The following is a 21639-nucleotide window of genomic DNA, read 5'->3' on the forward strand; positions in this document are numbered from 1 at the left end:
GATAGATTTTTATGGCTTTTAAGGGTTTAAGATTTTAAGAGGGAAATTCGAGAATGAATTTCTTTAACATTATTTACTTGTTTTATTTTGTGGATATCTTGAAAGTTGTTTACTTTAGAAAGTGAATTTGAGATGTGGGACCAAATTAAACCGTGACAGAATTAGTCATGGTATTTTTCTGATTTTCTGAAGTGTTATATTTCAGAAAGTCAATCGTGAGAACATTTTTTAGAAAAGATTTTATTTCGTTTAATATTAAGTAATTTTAAACATTAAATTATTTAAATTTATTTGTCCGATACATCGTCGATATCTGATTCGATATATCGTTCTAAAACCCGATCGAGAATATAGTCGATCGTAACACCTTTCCCCTTAATGAAAATTTTTTGTTAGAAAATTAATTTAAAATTAAAGTATTAATTATGGATTGTAAGTTTAATATTTACATGATTTACATTTTATTTACTTTAATTTTTAAAATGAAATTACAATCGAACTATGCGCGGTCACTTGGACAAGTTCACAAGCGAACGTTATTGCGCAACCTGTAAAAGGTGCTTAATGTTGCAATAGCAGACGACAGCTGAACAAGTGAGTTCAGGTGAATGAACATGTGTACTGTACGTAAGTTTAAAGGGACATCGAATTTAGGTTATGTGTCGTGAAAACTTTGTCGACTATCAGCAGTGTTAAGAAATTGTTAAATAATAACGAAAATTGTGTTTTATGTGGTGGAATAATAGTATTTTGAGCAAAAATAAAGTTGCTCATGAATCACTCATCCCCCAATGAAAAGGAGCAGCCAGCATAATTAAATGTAGCTGTGACGTGAAACAAAAATTTTCTGTTTTTTTTTTTTTTTTTTCACTGGTAAAATTTTTATTTACTTTCAAACTTATTAATTAGAAAATTTTTAAAGCTTGTGGTCGAAGAAGGTTAGTGTGAACAATTTTCGTTTTATTTTGACTTATTTGAAGCTCAACATTATTATCATCTAAAATTTTTATAATTTTATATGGGTCTGAATACTCTGGGTCCAATTTTGTTTTCCTGTCGTTTTTCTGCAAATAAACGAGATCGTCTAATTCAAAACTTTGTGAATTTAATTTTAGATCATAATAATGTTTCGCCTTTTCTTTCGCTGCATGAAGTTTGTCTTTTGCTGTTTTTTGTGTTTCGATAATTTTTTCTGATAATGTTTTCAGAAACAAATCGAACGTCATGGGCAAATTCCTTTTTGCAAATTCAGAAGGAAGTCGAGCACTTTTACCAAAAATGAGTTCATGAGGGGTGTATCCAGTGCCTTCATGTCTGGATGTATTGTACGAGAAAATCGCGTAAGGTACCCATCTGTCCCAGTTATCTTTATCACAATAATTTTTTAGATATTAGATTAATACATGATGACTGCGCTCTAAGGAACCCAAGGACTGTGGATGGAACGCTGTTGAGCAGAGTTTTTTAATCTTGAGAATTTTACAAAGATTACTCATTAATTTGCTCGTGAAATCTCGTCCTTGGTCTGTGTGCATACTTTTGGGACATCCGTGCTTTGCGATGAAATTTTCGGCCAAAGCATTCGCAATTGAAACGGAATCTATTCTTCGCAGAGGAATAGCCAGAGAATATTTGGTCAAATTATCCTGGATCGTCAGGATATATTTATTACCCTTTTCTGTTTCAGGTAACGGACCAACGATGTCCATTTCAATTTTCTCGAATGCTTCGGATGGAGTATCTGTAATGGACATAGGTTGTCGGGTTTTTACTCGGACAAGCTTGTTTAATTTACAAGCTTCACAATTTCTAACGAAATCTCGGATAGAATTTCGCATATTGGGCCAATAAAAATTTTCTTTTATTCTTTCCAAGGTTTTTATTGCGCCTTTGTGGCCACCTGAAGTAGAAGAATGATATTCGCTAATAATACCGGGTATGTCATTTTCGTGTGGTATCTCTACCTCAGCGTAGCAGATTGTGATTGAATAATTATCATTGCCAAAAATCCTTTTTATTTCAGATTCCACAGTAGGCCATGATACACGATTCAATCCGTTACCAACACGAGAAATGCTGACTGAATTTATTTTCAATTCATCCATACTGAATTTCAATCCTAGAAGAGATGAGGATATATCTGAAAATTCAATTTTGGAATCGAATGTTGGCTTCACAACTAAATTGAAAATAAAGGAATTTTCATGTTTGAATGCGATTGCGTTACCAACTTCCATCAAGTTTTCGTCAGCTTTTAGTAAGTCATCAATTACCATTCTATTGTTATCAATTAACTGTCTGTTTGTTTCTGTCGTTAATTTTCTGTCCGCAGGAATGAAAATTGCTAGATTATCATCGCGCATGTACAAATTTTCTTTGGAAATTTTAATACAAGAAAAATTGTTATTTTGGGAAGAATGAGAATTTGATTTGTCTTGTAATGGATAGCAGGTCTCGCATCGCTCAAAGTTGAAATCTAAATCAAGATCACTGTCTAAAATTTTTTTATTAATTTGATCAATTTCAATACAATTTTGTACAGTACTTGTGAGATTCCCACCACCTTTAATATCCGATTCTCCGCAATCGGATTTGAGAATCTCGTTATTCTCATGGACCAACGAACTATTTCGAATCGTCCATTCATGGCTGCAGTCCACACTTTGATCCTCGAAATCAATGACCTTATCGGAATCAAGATGATTGATTTTAATCTCGTGACTGCAGTTCACTTTGTGATCCTCAAGGTCAATGACTCCATCGGAATCAGATAAATTTTTCTTATCGATATTGCTAATATAAATAATAGTTTCAGTGGCCTCAAGATTCTCACAAGATTTCCAATTTGCAAAATCGTCATTTTGCAAAAATTTTGGTTTATTTTTACCAAAATATTTTTGGTCATCTGCATTGTCCGGCCAATGAATGTTGAGAAATACTGCCTCTAATCGAGCATTACTTTCAATTTCGTCAATTGTAAGGGTGGAATGCATAGGTGTATCGTTCACCTTATGCTGTGGAGTAGGATCAATTTCCATTGGATCAACTTCGTCATTAAAAGTAATGTCCTTTTGTAGACCGTACAGTATTTCATCAGTAATGTCACATGGATTACGGGACAATGCATCTGCTCCAGTGTTTTTTGTACCTTTAATATACTCGATACCGTGATCGTATTCACTCAAACGATGTCGCCATCGGAGTAATCTTGAATTGGGATTTTTCATGTTGTGAAGCCATATCAAGGGTTGATGATCGCTTTGAATTTTAAAACTTCTTCCAAATAAATACGGCCTAAAAGATTCTACTGAAAATAAAATTCCGAGAAGTTCTTTTTCGATCGTAGAATAATTTATTTCCGCATTTATAAGGATTCTGGATGTGTACGCAACGGGCAGAATTTTTCCATCGAAATTTTGACTCAGAACGCCACCAATACCGTATTGAGAGGCGTCTGTTGTTACAATAAAATCTTTCGTAAAATCTGGATATTGGAGCAGAGGTTGAGTGCAAAGAATATCCTTCAATTTATTGAAAGCTTCTTCTTTTTAGCTGATCTATATGATCATCAATTAGTGGCAATGGATATTGAATGCGTTTAGTTATTTTATTAAGTGCTCTGTAATCTATCCCTACTCGCCATTCCCCGTTTTTCTTTTTAAGAAGTATTATAGGACTCGCGTATGGTGCATTACTCTAACGAATGATGTTATGCTCCTCTAATTCTTCAAGTATTTCTTTGACTATTTTTCGGTCGGAGAGAGACAATCGATAAGGAGCATGAAGAACTGGCGTATCAGACATTAATTCGATTTTCATTTCTGTAGCACTAGTTTTTCCTAGTTCTTTAATATTAAATGACACAGTTTTACGATATTTATTTAACAAAGATATTAATTGTTCTTTAGTTTCTAAATCGAGATTTTCGCATTTAATATCTGCTTCTTGTATGGGCTTTACACGCTCCACATCGACCATCTCTACATCTAATGTATTACTCATTTTATTTGAGTCGTCTAAAGTAAACGTTACGCCAGTACAATTCGATATTGCTTTCGTTTCCGACTTAAGCAAAACATTTCTACCAATTAAAATTTCTTTATTTAGCGAGTTGATTATCCTGAACAATGAATACATTTATTTTAAAAGGAATTTCGTCAATGCTAATTTTAATTTTCGATTTTGCAATTGGAGTGACAAGTGCATGATTAAATCCTGTAAGAGTATGAATTGTTTTTTAAGCTTCAGGTTCAGTTCTCGAGCTATACTTTCCCGAATTATTGAACAATCACTTTCCAAATCTACTGTACATATTCTTTCTTTCGAATCTAAAACACATGTTTTTAATGGCTTGTTTACTTTACTCGACACAACTTCTAATACCTCGGGAGTCGATGCCTCCACTTGAACAGACCCCCCGTTGGACTCTAGTCATGCTGTACCCTCTCTTTTTTCTTTATTTCTTTTTTTGTAGCATTCTTTTTCTAAATGACATCCTGTACCGCAATAATTGCATTTTGTTTTATCCTTAGAGGGTTTGTCAAAGGAAGATTTAACAGATTCTGGTTTCGTATCTTTATGCTTACTACTTTCTACTTTATTTGTTTCATTATGTTTTAACTGAGGACAACGATTTTTCCTATGTCCTTTTTCTCCGCAATTATAAGATTCATCCGGACCATAGGATTTAAATGGCTTTTTATATTTATCGTGTTTTACAAAACGTTTATTATCTAACCCTTCTTTGTGTTTCTTTGTTTCTTTAATCTCCTCAACTGTCAAAGAGCCCAAACATTGACTTAACTCGGCTATTGTTTTTTTTCTGCAGTCTTTAAACTTGTTCGAATTTGCTCGTCATGAATTTCGTAAATGACAAATTCAACAACTTTTTGTTCTAGAATATCTAAATTTAAGCGATTAATTCTTTTAATTTTTTCAAAACAATATGATAAGTAAGACTGACCCGGTGTACTTTTATATTGACCTGCAAATTCAAAAAGCTTCTAAAAATTTTCATCCCCTGAAAATTGCTTGAAAATAGTCACCGTAAAAGATTCCCAATTGACTGGTGCGATTTTAAGACCATCGTACCAACTTTTTGCAATTCCTTTTAATTTTACAGAAGCTAAGTATATCTTATGAGAGTCATCCCAATCATACATCAACGCGAACACGTTTATTTTATCTAACCATTTCGCAGCTGACAAATCTTTTTTCTCAGGATAAAAATCCGGTAATAATTTGTCATTTAAATATTTATTCGTTTTACTACTGCCTGATTTAACAATTGCCGTAAGCAGTTCAGTTAGTTTTGCAAAATCGAACTCACCCTTTTGTGAATTAGTGATTCTCTTGTTCGCTGACCTGCTCCTTGATCGACTTCTACTCCATGATCGACTTCTATTCATTGTCTCATGGCGTGCAGCACGGTCCTCTCGAGATTCTGATGAATGACTTCTGCGATATTTTCGCTTCTTGGAACTACTTGATTTTTGTCTTCTATCGTCTTTTGCCTTAGATCGCCGTGAAGATGAATCTTTACAGTCACGGTCTTTAGACCGATGTCTCCTTGAATGTTTGTCACTAGACTTTTTTTTTACTGTTTCAAATAATAACGATTCTGATATTTCACCTAAATCAAGAACAGTTAAAAAAAATGATTTGTTAAACTCTATCAGAAACCACTCGCAGTATCGTCACGCGAGAAGTATCCCACTTCTGATCTGTAGGAAATATATTATTATAAATAATAATTGTTCCTAATTGAATAGGTTATAATAAAGTTTATGCAATATATATATTAAGGGAATATTCCACGGTTATATTGAATTTTTTTTAAGTGTTGAAATAATAGAAATATGTTATAAATTGTTATTTGAATAAGCAGGAAGATTAAAAACACATTTTAAAAAAAATTCAATGTAACCGTGGAATATTCCCTCAATATCACTGGAATATTTCCACAATATCACCTGAATATCCCCTTAATGTCACTGGAATATTCTATGAATGTCACCGAGGAATATTCCCTCAATATTCCCTCTCCATTTCAGATTCCGTGCTTTTCTTCTCTCAGTGTACATATAAAAATAAGTATAATTATGAAAAAATTCTATTTCTTACATTTTAAAATAATTTCAGTTTTTAATTTTTTTAGAACAAAATTTTTAGATATTCTAAACTTTTTTTTAAACTTTTTTTTCAAAAAAAATTTAAGAAAACATTTTTCAGTATAAATTTTGTTTATTTTGTTGTAATCAAATTCTTTAAAAATATTAATTGTTTTCAAATTTTTCAATTAATTATCTTTACAAACTTATTTAGTGCTAGGAACGGATGTTAAACCCGTTACATTTATATAAAGTTTTTCATTCATTAAAATATTTTCAAAATTTTTAATTTCAAATCACCTGAAATTTAATTATTTTTACGAATCTTATAATGTTGGATAGAAGCGTACACTTCCATACTCCTATTAGATTTCTCTGGTTACGGACGAGAATGAAGAGTTTCACTCGGGTGAAGTTGAAGAAGAGACAAATGAGAAATCAGATGAGATAGTCGATGATTACGAGATGAGTGACGCAGATAAAAATGGGACTAAAGGAGATGAGGTTATGAAAGAAAGATGCGATGAAGATGAGAAAATTTTATCAAAAGAAGATGTGTTAAAAGAATTAAGTAATAAAATGAGTTCAGGTAAACCTAAAATAATTGAAAATATTCCTATTCAATATGATCCTAAATTATTTAAAAAAAATAATAATATTTTAAGAACTAACAATGAAAAAATTGAGAATTTTAGAAAATGTGACATTTCAGTCCAGAGACGCTTTTAACATCAGGAAAATAAGATGAGCGAACTTATCAGAACAATGAAAGATTTTTGTGAATCAACTAGCAATGTCATTAAAAGCATTCCTCAAGTTGTGAGATTAGAAGCCAAAGAAGGAAAAAAATTCAGAGAGTGTCAATGCAAAATACAGGAACTGTTTACTGTAATTAAAGATGAGTATAGCAGTCAAGTTATCATGAGTAACGAAACTACTAAATCCTTGTCTGCAATGTACAAATCAATGCAAAATAAGATGAGATAATTAGATAAAGATGAGTACGAAAGAACAAAAATAAGAAACGTAAGTAACTCTAATGAAGTTGCTGAAGAAGTGATTGCACCGGGGGAGAGCTCAAGTTTCAGAAATAAAGTAATAAAAGTTTTTCAGGAACAATTTAATCAATCTGATCAAAACAAAACAAATATAAATAATAATGAAAATCAAAGTAAAAAAATTAACAATTTAAATGAAACATTAAAACTTGAAATAGTTAATAAGGGAAATAGTTTTAAGAGGGATTACAAATTAACAGCTAATTTAAAGTACGAACACTTTTATGATTATTTCTCATCAGAGTTGAGAGCTTGTGGTCTGCTGCATGATGTTGACGACAACATTGATAATATTGTTACAAATAAGGAGATTTTGCAGGAACAAATATTCAAAGTTCGTGATATTCTGATCAACCATATTGATCAGAATTATCACTCAAAGGTAATGCATTTGAAGGACCCTGCAGAAATATTGAAAAAATTAAAAGAAATTAAGAGGTGCGAAGTGAATGTAAATTCACATACAGTACGCAAACAGATACACAGCATGCAGTATATTATTGGCAAGTCAACTGCAGGTGAATTCTGTGAGAAGTTTGAAGATACTATACGAAACTATGAGAACTCTCCAGGTGTAACACATCTATCAGATGACGAGAAAAGAGATGCGTTCTACAACGCAGTTATGATTTCAGTTCCAACTATTCAAACCATTTTTTTGTTTCAAAAAACACCAAAGGTAAAAGCATTAGTTACGACGAGCTAAAGTTAATTGTTTTACAGGATAAGGCCAATAAAAAGCAGCCAAATGGCGAGTTAAAAGACGTGAAAGCTGCACTATTAGCGAAAAATGAAAAAATTCGATGCTACGAATGTCATTCGTTAGGACATATCGGCGCACAGTGTCCAAATAAAGGGAAGGGTTACCTGTGTTATAATTGTAACACATTTGGAAACCACATAGCAGCAGATTGCCCTTACACCTCAACTAGCACTTCATCAGGACGTGGTTCCAACAAGGGTAACTCCAAATTTAGTAAGTCTAATGTTGATTTTAATACAAGACCCTTTAACAATGTAAGACGAAGAAACAAAAGAAAGTCAAATTTCTAATATGACAATGCTCCGAAAAGAGGACGAGGTAGTTATAGTGTTAGAGGTAGGGCAAGAGGTAATTACAGAGGAGTATCTAATCGAAATAGAAGTGTTGAAAATAAATATAACAACAAAGCAGCCAATCAAAAAAAACGAGGAAAAACGATTTGAGAAAAAGAATCAGAAATGTGAGTTATTAGAATGTGTATATAATTCAAATGAATGTTCAATGAAGGTTGATTGTAATTTTATATATGCAAATAATGAATCTATTTATAACTGAAATGGTGATGATATTTTGATTGAATTTTTAGCAGACTCAGGTGCGACTGAGCATTTAACGCATTCGAAAATAATATTTAAAAATTTAGATGAGTCAAATTTAGGTGTAATTAAATGTGCGAACAAAGACAGGTTAGCCGACTTGAAAACGGAGGGAGTTGGCACTGTCGAAATCAAATTAAAAGATGAGAAGATATTAGAATTTGACAGGGTAATATTTGCGAAAACATTGAAAGAAAATTTGCTGTCTCTGAGAAAATTTGTAGAAATGGGTCTTAGTGTTTACTTAGACAATGAGAAAATTGATATTTTTGATCCCACTTCTCATGAAACGTTTTTATCAGGAGTATATAAAAGACCATTTTGGATCATTGAATTAGAAGTGAACAAAAGCACGTTTGATGACGAGAAAAAGTTTAAAATTTATAATAAAAAATGTTTTGCGAACTTGGCCAAGGACACTTTGGAATTTAAAAGATATAATACAAGAAGCGTTGCAACTAATGAGAAATTACTTAGAGAAAGTATTAGAAAAGAATCGAGTACACAAGTAGTAGACTTAGAAAAGATGGTAATAGATGAGATCGTAAAAGAAAATTTCGAAAATATGAAACATGAAGATGAGAACTGTGAAAACGTATCTATTTCGGATGAGAAAATAAAAACAAAAAACGTTCCTTATGAACAATCAAATTTTGATTTCACTATTTGGGATGGAGAGTTTCATAATGTTAATGAACTACCCATAATAGAACTGAGTGAAGAAGAATCTTCGAATTTGGTTTTTAATTAAAAGTTTGTTAAAAATAACAAAGCCTTATTGTGGCATGTTCGTTTTGGCCATGCTTCATTAGAATATTTAAAAGCCTTACAGAAAAAATTTCGGGACAATATTGAACTAAACTGAGCTAAGTTTGATGAAGCAATTAGAGATTGCGAGGTATGTCAAATTGCTAATACAACGACGAGATCTTGAAGGCAACTGAAACAAAGGAAAAATTTCCTTTCAGGGAAGCTGTGGGAAGTCCGCTATATTTGGCTGGTTCAACCAGACTAGATATTTCATATGCAGTAAATGTTTTAAGCAGACATCAAGTAAACCCTACAGAAGAAGATTGGAAAATGGTGAAAAGAGTTTTTAGGTACTTGAAAGGAACAAAATCAATCAGTCTAAAATTTTCAAGCGAGACAGAGGGAATTCGAGCATTTTCGGATGCGAGTTTTGGGTATTGTAAAAATTCCTTAACAACCTGTGGTTTCTTGATTAAATTGTATGGTGACACAATCTCTTGGAGAACACATAAGAAATCTTACGTTGCCTTGTCGACATGTCATGCCGAATACGTTGCACTTAAATACTCCTATTAGATTTCTCTGGTTACGGCCCTGCTTTTCTCTTTTACATGCGCGACTGTTGCGACGCGCTATTCATTCTATCTCTAGACGTTGTACAGAGAACTCCTTTAATAAACGTTTAAACTATCAGATATTTTGTGTCTTATTGACTTAACCTAATCTAACATAAAATTATTGTAGATCTTCCAATATTCAATTATTTAAAAAAAATTCAATATTGACTGAAATTTTAAAAGAATTTCAGCAATGAATAAATATTTCAATTTAAAACAATACTTGGTGTATTTGTCAAAAATTATTTTTTAAAACAATTTTTCGATAAATTATAAACATTTCGTCTTGTGCAGCTTCATTCAAAAATAAATTAAAAAAAAAATTTTGATTAATTTTTGCTAAAATACTTGATTTTCTTCTGTGGTGACAAATACATTGATAAATATTTTAATTTTTTAGTTCGTAAAATGTTTGTCTTTGGAAACCCAGATGATAAGCCTTTGCAGGCTTCGCCGGATGTCCAGATGAAATCATAAAATTTCCCAACGGCAATATAATTAAAGGTTTTAACAACCTGGATTTTAATTTGCCGCCAATGTGAACTGTATCTTGCTTGCATATAAAATTTAGTAGCTTATTTGCGTGAAATTCTGAAATTTTTAAATTATCGGAGACTGCTTCGAAGGTAGGCGTTTTTATGCCTAATGTTGTTTTAATCCTCATAGCGTTTATCAATCTTGAATCTCCATCTGAAGATATTTCCACCACAGTTATTCCAAGTTCTTGAAGTTTTTTTATCATATAATTCCAACGATTTACGACGTCTTCACTTTTAAATTTATTATCTGTACCAAATAAGCAAAGACAGAAGCAAGGAGCGTCCCGTTGCAATGGTTGAGCCTTAATTGTATATAATGAAGAACCTGTTGAATTGCTGTTAAAATGATTTTCAATTGCTTTAACAGAAGTAGCATTAAAAAAATGTTATCGGCATACCATGGATATTGAATGGCAAGACAAATCCAACCAGTTGATTTGTTTGTGGATCGTACTGCACGCGTCCTGTAATGTGTGTTGCATCTTCACTTAACCAAACGAAAGGCAGTAAGATTCTTGAGTCCAAGAAAGTCTTTAATTCTATTGCTCGACATGTTCCTTCTATTAGAGAAACAAAATAAGAGTTAATTGTTCTATTGATGATACGAAGTGAAGGAAGAGGTAAATTCGCCGCCAGAGTTTCATACAAAATACGCCCACCTATGATAAAAAGGTAGGTTGAAAACAGTTTTAATGATTTTTAAAACCTGAATCCATTCCTTTTTGTTTCTAACTTTGCTGTAGCACATTGGATGACCATTTCTAAAAAAGATAATTTTTTTTCTACAATTAAATCATTATCATGAGCGTTAATACTTGCAATAGTAATAATTGCTTCATTTTCAATACATTTTTGACGGACATTGTTAGAATTGTCAAGGTAGTTAATCCGGAGACAACCTCGACTAGCTATTCCCTCGGAACGTTTCCTAATGAAGAAAGCACAGTTAATGAGTGTCCCATTATGGTTGTCGGATTATTTGAATAATAATTATTCGAATGATGATTGGTTGTCCCAAAATTTTCTTGTCCCACTGAATCGCGATTATAAAAATTATCTTCAGAAATGTAACTTGATATTCTGTTTCCTAGCGAGGTTCCTGTATTGGTTGAGAACTGTGGAAACTGATCATTCTGCTCGCTATTCTGTTGGTGATCATTTGTAGTCTCAGAATGCTTTTTTATATGGCGAATTAAGTTAGAAATTATCCATCGTTTTTTGATATTTGTTTTTTCAACCATCTTCTTAAACTTCACTTCGATTGAACAAGTAGGACACATAACACTTGCCTCGTAAATTACACAATTTGTTTTATCATCTTTCGTGGTAGATAAGTTGATCATCACATTTTCGTCAAACAATTGACAAATTGAATCACATACATCACATTTATGAAAATTACTTTAAATTATTCGCTGTAATTTTTTCTTCTCAACTTCTGTGTCTATTTTAATTATGCTTATTTCTCCTTTATTTAAAATTTCATTATTGGAATGATCTGTGCGCATTGTATTACCAAATTTTTCTTCTTGGTTCTCTCCTCAATATTCTAATGGTTTAGAATTAACAAATTGATCTAATCGTAATAAAAGTACTTTATCACCAATCACAAACTCGAAATTTTCTGGCTTTTATAGAATATACCGTAATATTCTTTGAAATCATTTTCTTTATCTTTAATCAAGGTTAGCATGGTCGTTCTAGCAAATTTTTTAATTTCGACAATAACTTTATCATTAATTCCACGGAATGACAGAGGATTATCCAAATTGTTATATCTCTTAATGTTCTGAACATACCGTGGTACAGATCATCTCAAAGTATTTTGTATTTTTTTCCAAAAGTGTGAGCGAAATTTTTCTTTAAGCAATTCATCGGAAGTACAGTTTCCATTGTTAAAGGCAGACGAAATGTCAGGTATGTTAACTTAATCTTTAAATTCACAACTGTAGCATATCAATAATTAAACTAAAAAAAGAAATAAAAATTTTAGAACGTAATAATTATTATTTTGGAACTTTCAAGGCCTACTTTAAAAAAAGTTCTTCTTTTGATAAGTCTGCATTAAATAAAAATATTTATTAGAATATAATTTAACTAATTTTACACAATAGGGAAAAAATCAAACAAAATCAATACTGACACAAACGTAACCTTAAAATGATTCTTTGCATTGAGTCACATTTGCAACTCAGATAGTTTAAAAACTTTCATGTCTGCTAAGTAAATAAAAATATTCTTAATATATATTAGTTTAGTAAATAAATTTAAATTGAATTATAGCAATTAATAAATTAAAACAACAGTTAATTACGCATTTCATAGATTACGCAAATTTTTAGGTTATTATTTACGCCAGTAACATAATATTGTTGACATGAAGTTATATTTTCGATAAACATTACTTAAACTTTATATTTATGTATCAAAAATTAAACAATTCAGAACGACGATTGCGGTGACATGGAGTCGTTCGACCATCTTCGACCACGTTTGATAGCGTACGACTGCGTCCAACACTATTAGCACTATTCGACATTAATCAGTATTAACTGACCTTATTTTCATTAACTAAGTTATGATTAGGTTAATTCTCTATTAAATTTGTTATTACAGTACTGAATCCTTCTTCAAAGGATTGATTCGTTTCTTATTTTTACGCTCGTGCATTATTGGCGATTCAAACAGCTACACTAGCGCCACAGTTGAACTAATTTAGGCGTGACTCGCTCTAAAGCAGTCTCTGTTTTGACTGTTTATTTCAAATTATTTAATTATTCTGATATTTTTATTGCGTTTGTAAAATTATTTTTAAGCGTTAAATAAAAAAAAATAATTTAAAACACATGGAGTGCTACAGAGCGAGTCACGCCTAAATTAGTTCAACTGTGGCGCTAGTGTAGCTGTTTGAATCGCCAATAGACGGAGAGCTGGATACGAAAATTGGCAACGATAAGGTGCAAGAAAAGTTTTTGTATAAAAGCCTTCCTTTTTTATAGATAACACATAACCTTGCCGCCAGAAGGCGCTTTGGTCACTGGAAGTGGGGGTGGGAGGTAAAAGATGCAAATTTTTTGATGAAAAAAAATGATGAGGTGCAAGTCTGAAACTTGGTATGCGGTAGTAGATATTAATAGTAGAAATTACGTAAAATTATTGCCAGAAGTCTAAGTCAGCAATTTGACCTTGCCAGAAGTCGATAAAGTCGCAAGAAAATTGATAAAATTGCACTGATAAGGTGCATTTCTGGCAACTTCATTTTTTGGTTTTTAGTGTCTTTAAATATCTGTATGCCAGTTGCCAGAAATGAAAATTGTTTCAAAGTTGTTTAAATACACTGTGCAACAGATTTTCATTTTTTTTTATTTCTGAGACCGCATAGGTTTTTCGACGCTGAACACGAATCCGTAATTAGAATTGCTCCATCACCCTACCCACACAGCACTGAAAGTTTCGTAAACATTTATTAAAGCTTTAACTGCAATGTTCGCAATGTTTAATTGCAAACTTAAGTAAAGGTTGCATAAGTATTAAAATGTCCGCCATGAATAAATGTTTATCGGGAAAGTTGAGTAAACATTTAAATTAAATATTCGTTAAATGTTTATCAGGACAGCTGAGTAAACATTTAAATTAAATATTCCTTAAATGTTCATCAGAAAAGTTAAATAAACATTGAAATTAAATGTTCGTTAAATGTTTAGTTCGAAACTTGAATAAACATTGAAATTAAATGTTCGTTAAATGTTTAGCAGGTAAGTTGACTAAATAATTAAATTAAACATTCGTTTAAGTTTTATAGCAAAAGTGGACTGAAAATTTAACTTAAATATTCAGGCAATTTTTGCGACGAACATTTCCTGAAAATTTAAATTACATTTTCAGAAAATAAAAATAAATGATATTTAAGAAGTATTAATAATAATAATAATAATAATAATAGATCATTATTATTATTGTTGTATTAATTTATATTAATAGTTATTAATTATTATTATTATTAATTATTAGTTATTAATTATCGGAGGACAATAAAAAAAATTTTTTTTTTTGGGAATAAAAATAAAATAAATAAGTTTCAACATCGTTGCTCTGCTTTGATGCTTTGTTTCACATTGAATCAAGTATTGCATGCTTGATAAACAACAATTTTTGAAAACAAATTGGGGTGTGCTGGGGATTGAACCTACGTTCATTCATGTGACCTTTATAAAAATATTTTACAGTATTATTTCGATACACTTTCAAATTTTATATTCATCTACAATGTAAATATTTGGAATATTGAAATATCTCCGTGAAAACCTTTTTAAATTAGCCCGCCCTTTTGAGTCGATAAGTAGGATCACTTGTCTATCACTAAGTTGTAGAGTGTGTGGAAGATTTTTTTTTCAGCCAGATATCTGTAGTGTAGTGGTTAGGGTCTTTAGCTAGCGTGCGGCGAACGTAGGTTCAATCCCCAGCACACCCCAATTTGTTTTCAAAAATTGTTGTTTATCAAGCATGCAATACTTGATTCAATGTGAAACAAAGCATCAAAGCAGAGCAACGATGTTGAAACTTATTTATTTTATTTTTATTCCCAAAAAAAAAAAATTTTTTTTATTGTCCTCCGATAATTAATAACTAATAATTAATAATAATAATAATTAATAACTATTAATATAAATTAATACAACAATAATAATAATGATCTATTCTTCTTATTATTATTATTATTATTATTAATAATACTTCTTAAATATTATTTATTTTTATTTTCTGAAAATGTAATTTAAATTTTCAGGAAATGTTCGTCGCAAAAATTGCCTGAATATTTAAATTAAATTTTCAGTCCACTTTTGCCATAAAACTTAAACGAATGTTTAATTTAATTATTTAGTCAACTTACCTGGGGTGCGTTCACGTAACTCTCACCCTCACTCTCACTCAAAAATTTTTCTCTCTCACTCTCACTCTCGCTCTCACTCTCAATCAAAAATTTTTCTTTCTCACTCTCACTCAAATTTTTCAATCTCACTTTTACTCTCACTCAAATATTTTTCTCTCTCACTCTCACCCTCACTCTCACTCATTCAAAAATTTTTCACTACAACTTTCACTTTTACTCAAAAATTATTATTATTATTATTATTCCCTCTTACATAATTCGCTTAAAATTTATTACTCGTGGGTTTTTGGGGTTGCTGATCACAAATTCGAGGACGGTTTTTCGAAACACAAAATGGCAGGTCTAATATAGCTTATGCAAAAATTAAAAATTGTCAGATTTATCACGAAACTTTTTACTTTGAGATTTATGGAGTCGCTGATTACGAAAATGAATTTAAGAATTTCAAATGGCGGGTTCTAAAATTATGCAAACCAATTTTATAACAATTTAACAGATTTGATTGACACTTATGACTCGGGTATTTTTGAGGTTACTGATTACAAATTTGATGTCAGTTTCGTAATCGGCCACACAAAAACAACGAGATGAAAAGATTAATAAAAATCTATTAATTTTAAAATTTTTTTTGCGTCTTCTTAGACCCGATATTTTGAATTTTTAAACTTCAGTTACAATTCATAATCAGAGTCCCCGAAAAACCCCTGAGTCACAACTTTCAAGAGAGCCTGGTAAATTTTTAATAATTTTGGTAACCATGTTAGGTCCAATATTTTATACACGGAAAGACTTTGTGTATCATCTTTTATTAAAAACACTTGTATTAATTAAGTTTTCACATTTTTCTAAATTTAGTCACAAGTTTATTAAAATTTAGTAGCGAGTTTAACAAAAAATGATTCACAAAGTTTTTCCGTGTATTCAGAAAAACTGATTTTGGTTTTGTAATCAGCGACCCTAAAAATTACCAAGTAAAAAGTTAAGAGTGAATTCCATGAGTTTTAAAAAATTGTCCGCCATATTGGATCCACTATATTGAATATTAAAAAACTAACTTTGGATTCGTAATAATCAGCGACCCCAAAAACCCCCGAGTTAAAAGTTTCAAGTGAATTCCATGAATTTAAAAATAATCGTTGGTCATATTGGATCCGACATTTTGAATTTTTTGATTTTAACTTCATAATCATAATCAGCAACCCCTCAAAGCATTGAATATTTAGTGTTTGAACAATTGAACTAATTTATTTATTTATTTTTTCGATATTTTGCTTCCTCCGTAGAGGATAATATTTTTCACATATTTCGATACAATTTGACACCAGGAGTTCAAAAATGATGTTTTTAGAAAACGTCCGCGCGCGCGTGTGTGAGTTGACATTACATTTTCATAAATATCTCAAAGCCCTTAATGGCGCACTCACACCTTTTTTGGCTGCCTGCCTGCCTGCAGGTTACCATGGCAACGCACGAGTGTGAGTGAGACAGAAAATTTGAATATTCAAATTTTTAAATTTTCTGTCGCACTCACTCTCATGCGTTGCCATGGTAACCTGCAGGCAGCCAAAAAAGTGTGAGAGCGCCTTAAGAGCTATCGGGATAAATTTTTTTTAAATTGGAGATCTCATTGGCGGACAAATAATGAAATTCGACCTATTTTTGAACTTCTTTCCATAAAATATAACAAAGTTATTGATGTTTCAAAAATAAGATATTTGAAAAAACATGACTTTTTTGACTCTTTTATTGAAAAATCTTCATATAACTTCTAAGTTATTATTACTGGCTTGTAGAGGATTTAAAAGTGCATCGATTAATTATATATTTGAAAATTCGATAAGATATAAAATTCAGAATTTATTGCCTTATTCCAAATTAAATATTCTGAAAAAAGTGAAAATAGAAATTACGTAATGTCTAGGAGGAAGCAATGTGTTCATAATGAACACAAAGAGTTACTCACTCCAAATTTATTCAACAGTACAACTTAGCAGCACTTTTTTGTTATATATTCGATGTATTATTACAATTCTTGCAACAGTCTATAGAAACTTTAAAAATCATATTTAATATAAACTGAATGAGCACCACTTAGTTATCCAGATCGGGATCCGTGGTTTCACCGAAAGCGCAAATTATATTTAAATATGCGCGCACTATTTTCATTATGGCCGATCACGTGGCTTCAACTAAGTAGGTTATGTTTGTCTCATGATGCGTATTATATGCCGTATATGTATTTTATAATTTAATTAATCATTTTTAACTTTATACATAAAAAAATAACTTAATAAAGATTTTCGCAATTATTAATAATTTATTAGTATCATTTCGTATTTTGTAAAACGTGACTCAAATAGTTAATTCGTGATTAATTGTATTCCTGTTTCAAATTTTCGAGGTTTCGAGTTCCTTCGAGAAATTCTCCAACTGTCTTTTTTTAGAGAGGAATCTTATTAACAATAAAAAATACAGTTTAGGTTAGTACAATTGATAGCAAAAGTAGAAATGAATCCTTAATATTTAGTGTTAGTGGTGTACTAGTGAAAGTTTAAAAAAAAATTATGTAAATGTCACTGACATTGAACATAACGATAAAATGTGAAATATTACCCTGGCGGAATGGTTGAACGCGGATCGGACGCCGTTGCGTCCAATTCGCGTCTGATCGCGGACGCTTTTGTATGTTTGTTATTTTTAACCTTTAAATAGTGAAAAATGGGTAAAAAATTATTAGAAACTTTAAAAAAAGTATTAAAGAATCGAATAATACCATATTTATGCATGATTAATGGAAAATAAGTTAAAAATTAATACTTATAAAAAAGGTAAATATGTGAAAGTTTATCATGAAATTTGTGTGCAATTTAACTAAATGTGTTGTTTAGAGGAACTAATATTAAAAAAGAACATTAAAAAAGTAAATTTCTACAAATTAGAATTACTATTTTTGACAGAAATTAATTAAAATAAAAATAATAAAAATAAATGTTCCAAAAATAAGAATTTACCGACAACAAGGCGTAAGTTCATGTGGTGAAATGCTTGACGGCAGCACATAAACTAATCAAATCTTTTTAAATGGAACATGTAGAAAGAGAATCTCAAAATTTATAATCGAATGCAAAACTCGTTTGTCACATTTCACTAAAAATTCATCACGCTTAGGTTATAGAGGGCTCTGATATCAAATTTAATAATAATAATTTTTAAAAATTAATAATAATAACCAATAAATTATTTTTTTAGATTTATCTCAAATTTAAGAATCGGGGATTTTAGAGGGCACTAATATCGAAGTTAATAATAATAATAATTTTGAAAAATTCAAAATGTCTAAAAATTGTTTATTTAAATTTCTTTAAAATTCACCACTCGGCGATTATAGATGGCTCTGATGTCAAATTTAATAATAAAATTTGTTTAAAATTAAATATAGTGTCAAAAAGAAAGTTTTTCAGATTATTCTAAAAATAATTATTTTAAGGTTTATAGAGGGCGCTGAGGTAGAATTTTATAATTTTCAAAAATTCAAAATAGCGATCAAAAAATAGATTTTTCTAAATGTAGTCGTTTAGTGATATAGAAAGCGCTGAGGTAGAGTTTCATAATTTAAAAAGTGCAAAATGGCGGCAAAAAATGTTTTTCAGTTTTTTTTAAAACCTAAGATGCAAATCATTTTAAGGTTATGTTTGTCGTAATTTTATCTTAATTAAAAGTTTATTTTTTATTATGTAAAGTGAAATCAGTTTTAATTGAATATTTTCAATGTTATGAAGATTTAAACACCAATAATTTATATTGACAGTTGATTCCCTTTGTGTATTTTTACTTTAAAAATCACAAACATAAGCTACAATTTTTTTCTTAGATACCATTTTGAATTTCCGAAAATTATTACTATTATTAAATTCGACAGCAATGCTCTTTAAAACCCCTGAGCGGTAAATTTTAAAGAAATTAAACAAACAATTTAAGGGTAGCTATCTCGAATTTTTGAAAAATATTAGATGGTTTTTAGAATAATTTTAAAATACTTTCTTTCTCCCACCATTTTTAATTTTAATCAAATTTTATTATTAAATTTGACATCAGCGCCATCTATAATCGCCGAGTGGTGAATTATAAAGAAATTTAAATAAACAATTTTTAGACATTTTGAATTTTTCAAAATTATTATTATTATTAACTTCGATATTAGTGCCCTCTAAAATCCCCGATTCTTAAATTTGAGATAAATCTAAAAAAATAATTTATTGGTTATTATTATTAATTTTTAAAAATTATTATTATTAAATTTGACATCAGAGCCCTCTATAACCTAAGCGTGATGAATTTTTAGTGAAATGTGACAAACGAGTTTTGGATTCGATTATAAGTTTTGAGATTCTCTTTTTACATGTTCCATTTAAAAAGATTTGATTAGTTTATGTGCTGCCATCAAGCATTTCACCACATGAACTTACGCCTTGTTGTCGGTAAATTCTTATTGTTGGAACATTTATTTTTATTACTTTTATTTTAATTAATTTCTGTCAAAAATAATAATTCTAATTTGTAGAAATTTACTTTTTTAATGTTCTTTTTTAATATTATTTCCTGTAAACAACACATTTAGTTAAATTGCACACAAATTCCATGATAAACTTTCACATATTTACCTTTTTTTTAAGTATTAATTTTTAACTTATTTTCCATTAATCATGCATAAATATGGTATTATTCGATTCTTTAATACTTTTTCTAAAGTTTCTAATAATTTTTTTACCCTTTTTTCATTATTTAAAGGTTAAAAATAACAAAAAAAGAGCGTCCGCGATCAGACGCGAATTGGACGCAACGGCGTCCGATCCGCGGTCATCCATTCCGCCAGGGAATTAAGTATTACAGTAAAAGTGAGAAGTGTAGTGCACTAAACAATTTATTGATAATGAAACTGATAGTGTAATTGACAATTAAAATAAAGAAGGATTTGAGGGAATATAAAATAGGTGTAAGGGGAAGTGAAAGTAAAAGTGTTTAAAATCATGTTACTGGCAGTGCAAGTATAACTGTAAGAGCAAGAGAAAATGAGATAGAAATTTTTTCAGTGAGAGTGAAATATAAAATTTTTTAGTAAAAGAGAATGTGAAAGAAAAATTGAAAATATTTTGAGTGAAAATGAGTGACAGGAAGAGTGAAAATTTATTGAGTCAAAGTGAGAATGTGAGTGAAAATTTTTTGTGTAAAAGTAAGGGTAAGAGTTAAAATCTTTTAAAGTGAAAGTAAAAATTTTTTGAGTGACAGTGAGAGTGAAATTTTTTTTAAAGAACGTGAAAGTGAGAGAGAAAATTTATTGAGTGAATGTGAAAGTTAGAGTGAAAAATTTTTGAGTGAGAGTGAGAGTGTGAGAAAAAAAATTTTGAGCGAAAGAGAATGATAGTAAAAAATTTTTGAGTGAGAGTGAGTGCGAGAGAAAAATTTTTGAATGAGAGTGAGAATGATAGTGAAAAATTTATGAGTGAGAATAAAAGAGAAAAATTTTTGAGTAAGAGTGAGAATGATAGTGAAGAATTTTTGAATGAGAGTAAGAATGATAGTGAAAAATTTTTGAGCGAGAATGAGAGTAAGATTGAGAGTTAAAAATTTTTGAGTGAGAGTGAAGGTGAGAGTGAGAGAGAAAAATTTTTGAGTGAGAGAGAGAGAGAGAAAAAATATTGAGTGAGTGTGAGAGTGAGAATGAGAGAAAAATTTTTGAGTGAGAGTTAGGGTGAGACTGAGAGAGAAAAATTTTTGAGGGAGAGTGAGAATGAGGGTGAGAGTGAGAGAGAAAATTTTTTGAGTGAGATTGAGGGTGAGATTGAGGGAGAAAAATTTTTGAGGGAGAGTGAGAAAGAAAAATTTTTGAGTGATAGTGAGAGTGTGAGAGAAAAATTTTTAAGTGAGTGTGAAATTGAGAGAGAAAAATTTCTGAGTCAGAGTGAGAGTAAAAAATTTTTGAGTGAGAGTGAGAGAGAAAAATTTTTGAGTGAGAGTAAAAGAGAAAAAATATTGAGTGAGGGTGAGAGTGAGAATGAGAGAAAAATTTTTGAGTGAGAGTGAGGGTGAGATTGAGAGAGAAAAAATTTTGAGTGTGAGTGTGAGTGAGAATGAGGGTGAGAGTGAGAGAGAAAAATTTTTGAGTGAGAGTGAGAATGAGGGTTAGAGTTACGTAAACGCACCCCTTCTAAACATTTAACGAACATTTAATTTCAATGTTTATTCAACTTTCCTGATGAACATTTAAGGAATATTTAATTTAAATGTTTACTCAGCTTTCCTGATAAACATTTAACG

The 21639-nt window shown here is 30.5% G+C and overlaps 1 protein-coding gene across 5 annotated transcripts in view; it reads left to right on the plus strand.

Moving 5' to 3' along the window:
• Positions 1 to 652: 652 nt before the first annotated feature.
• LOC127288626 (uncharacterized) overlaps positions 653 to 21639 on the plus strand; it is a 72687-nt gene continuing 51700 nt past the window's right edge. For 2 of the 5 annotated variants that reach the window (XR_007844067.1, XR_007844065.1), the window contains exons 1-4: positions 653 to 938; positions 1209 to 1345; positions 1688 to 1936; positions 2024 to 2257. Coding sequence is in view for 1 of the 5 variants with exons in the window: in XM_051316204.1 (XP_051172161.1) it covers positions 2213 to 2257 (45 nt within the window). In the remaining 4 variants the exon portion in view is untranslated. Of the gene's footprint in view, positions 939 to 1208; positions 1346 to 1687; positions 1937 to 2023; positions 2258 to 6452; positions 6700 to 6822; positions 7137 to 7891; positions 9966 to 21639 lie in introns of those variants that run through there. The other 3 variants (XR_007844066.1, XR_007844068.1, XM_051316204.1) reach the window with 3 other exon arrangements.

Source organism: Leptopilina boulardi, unplaced genomic scaffold, assembly GCF_019393585.1.
Source record: "Leptopilina boulardi isolate dan_hultmark-lab unplaced genomic scaffold, ZJU_Lbou_2.1 LbouV2_392, whole genome shotgun sequence".
Lineage (NCBI taxonomy): Eukaryota > Metazoa > Arthropoda > Insecta > Hymenoptera > Figitidae > Leptopilina > Leptopilina boulardi.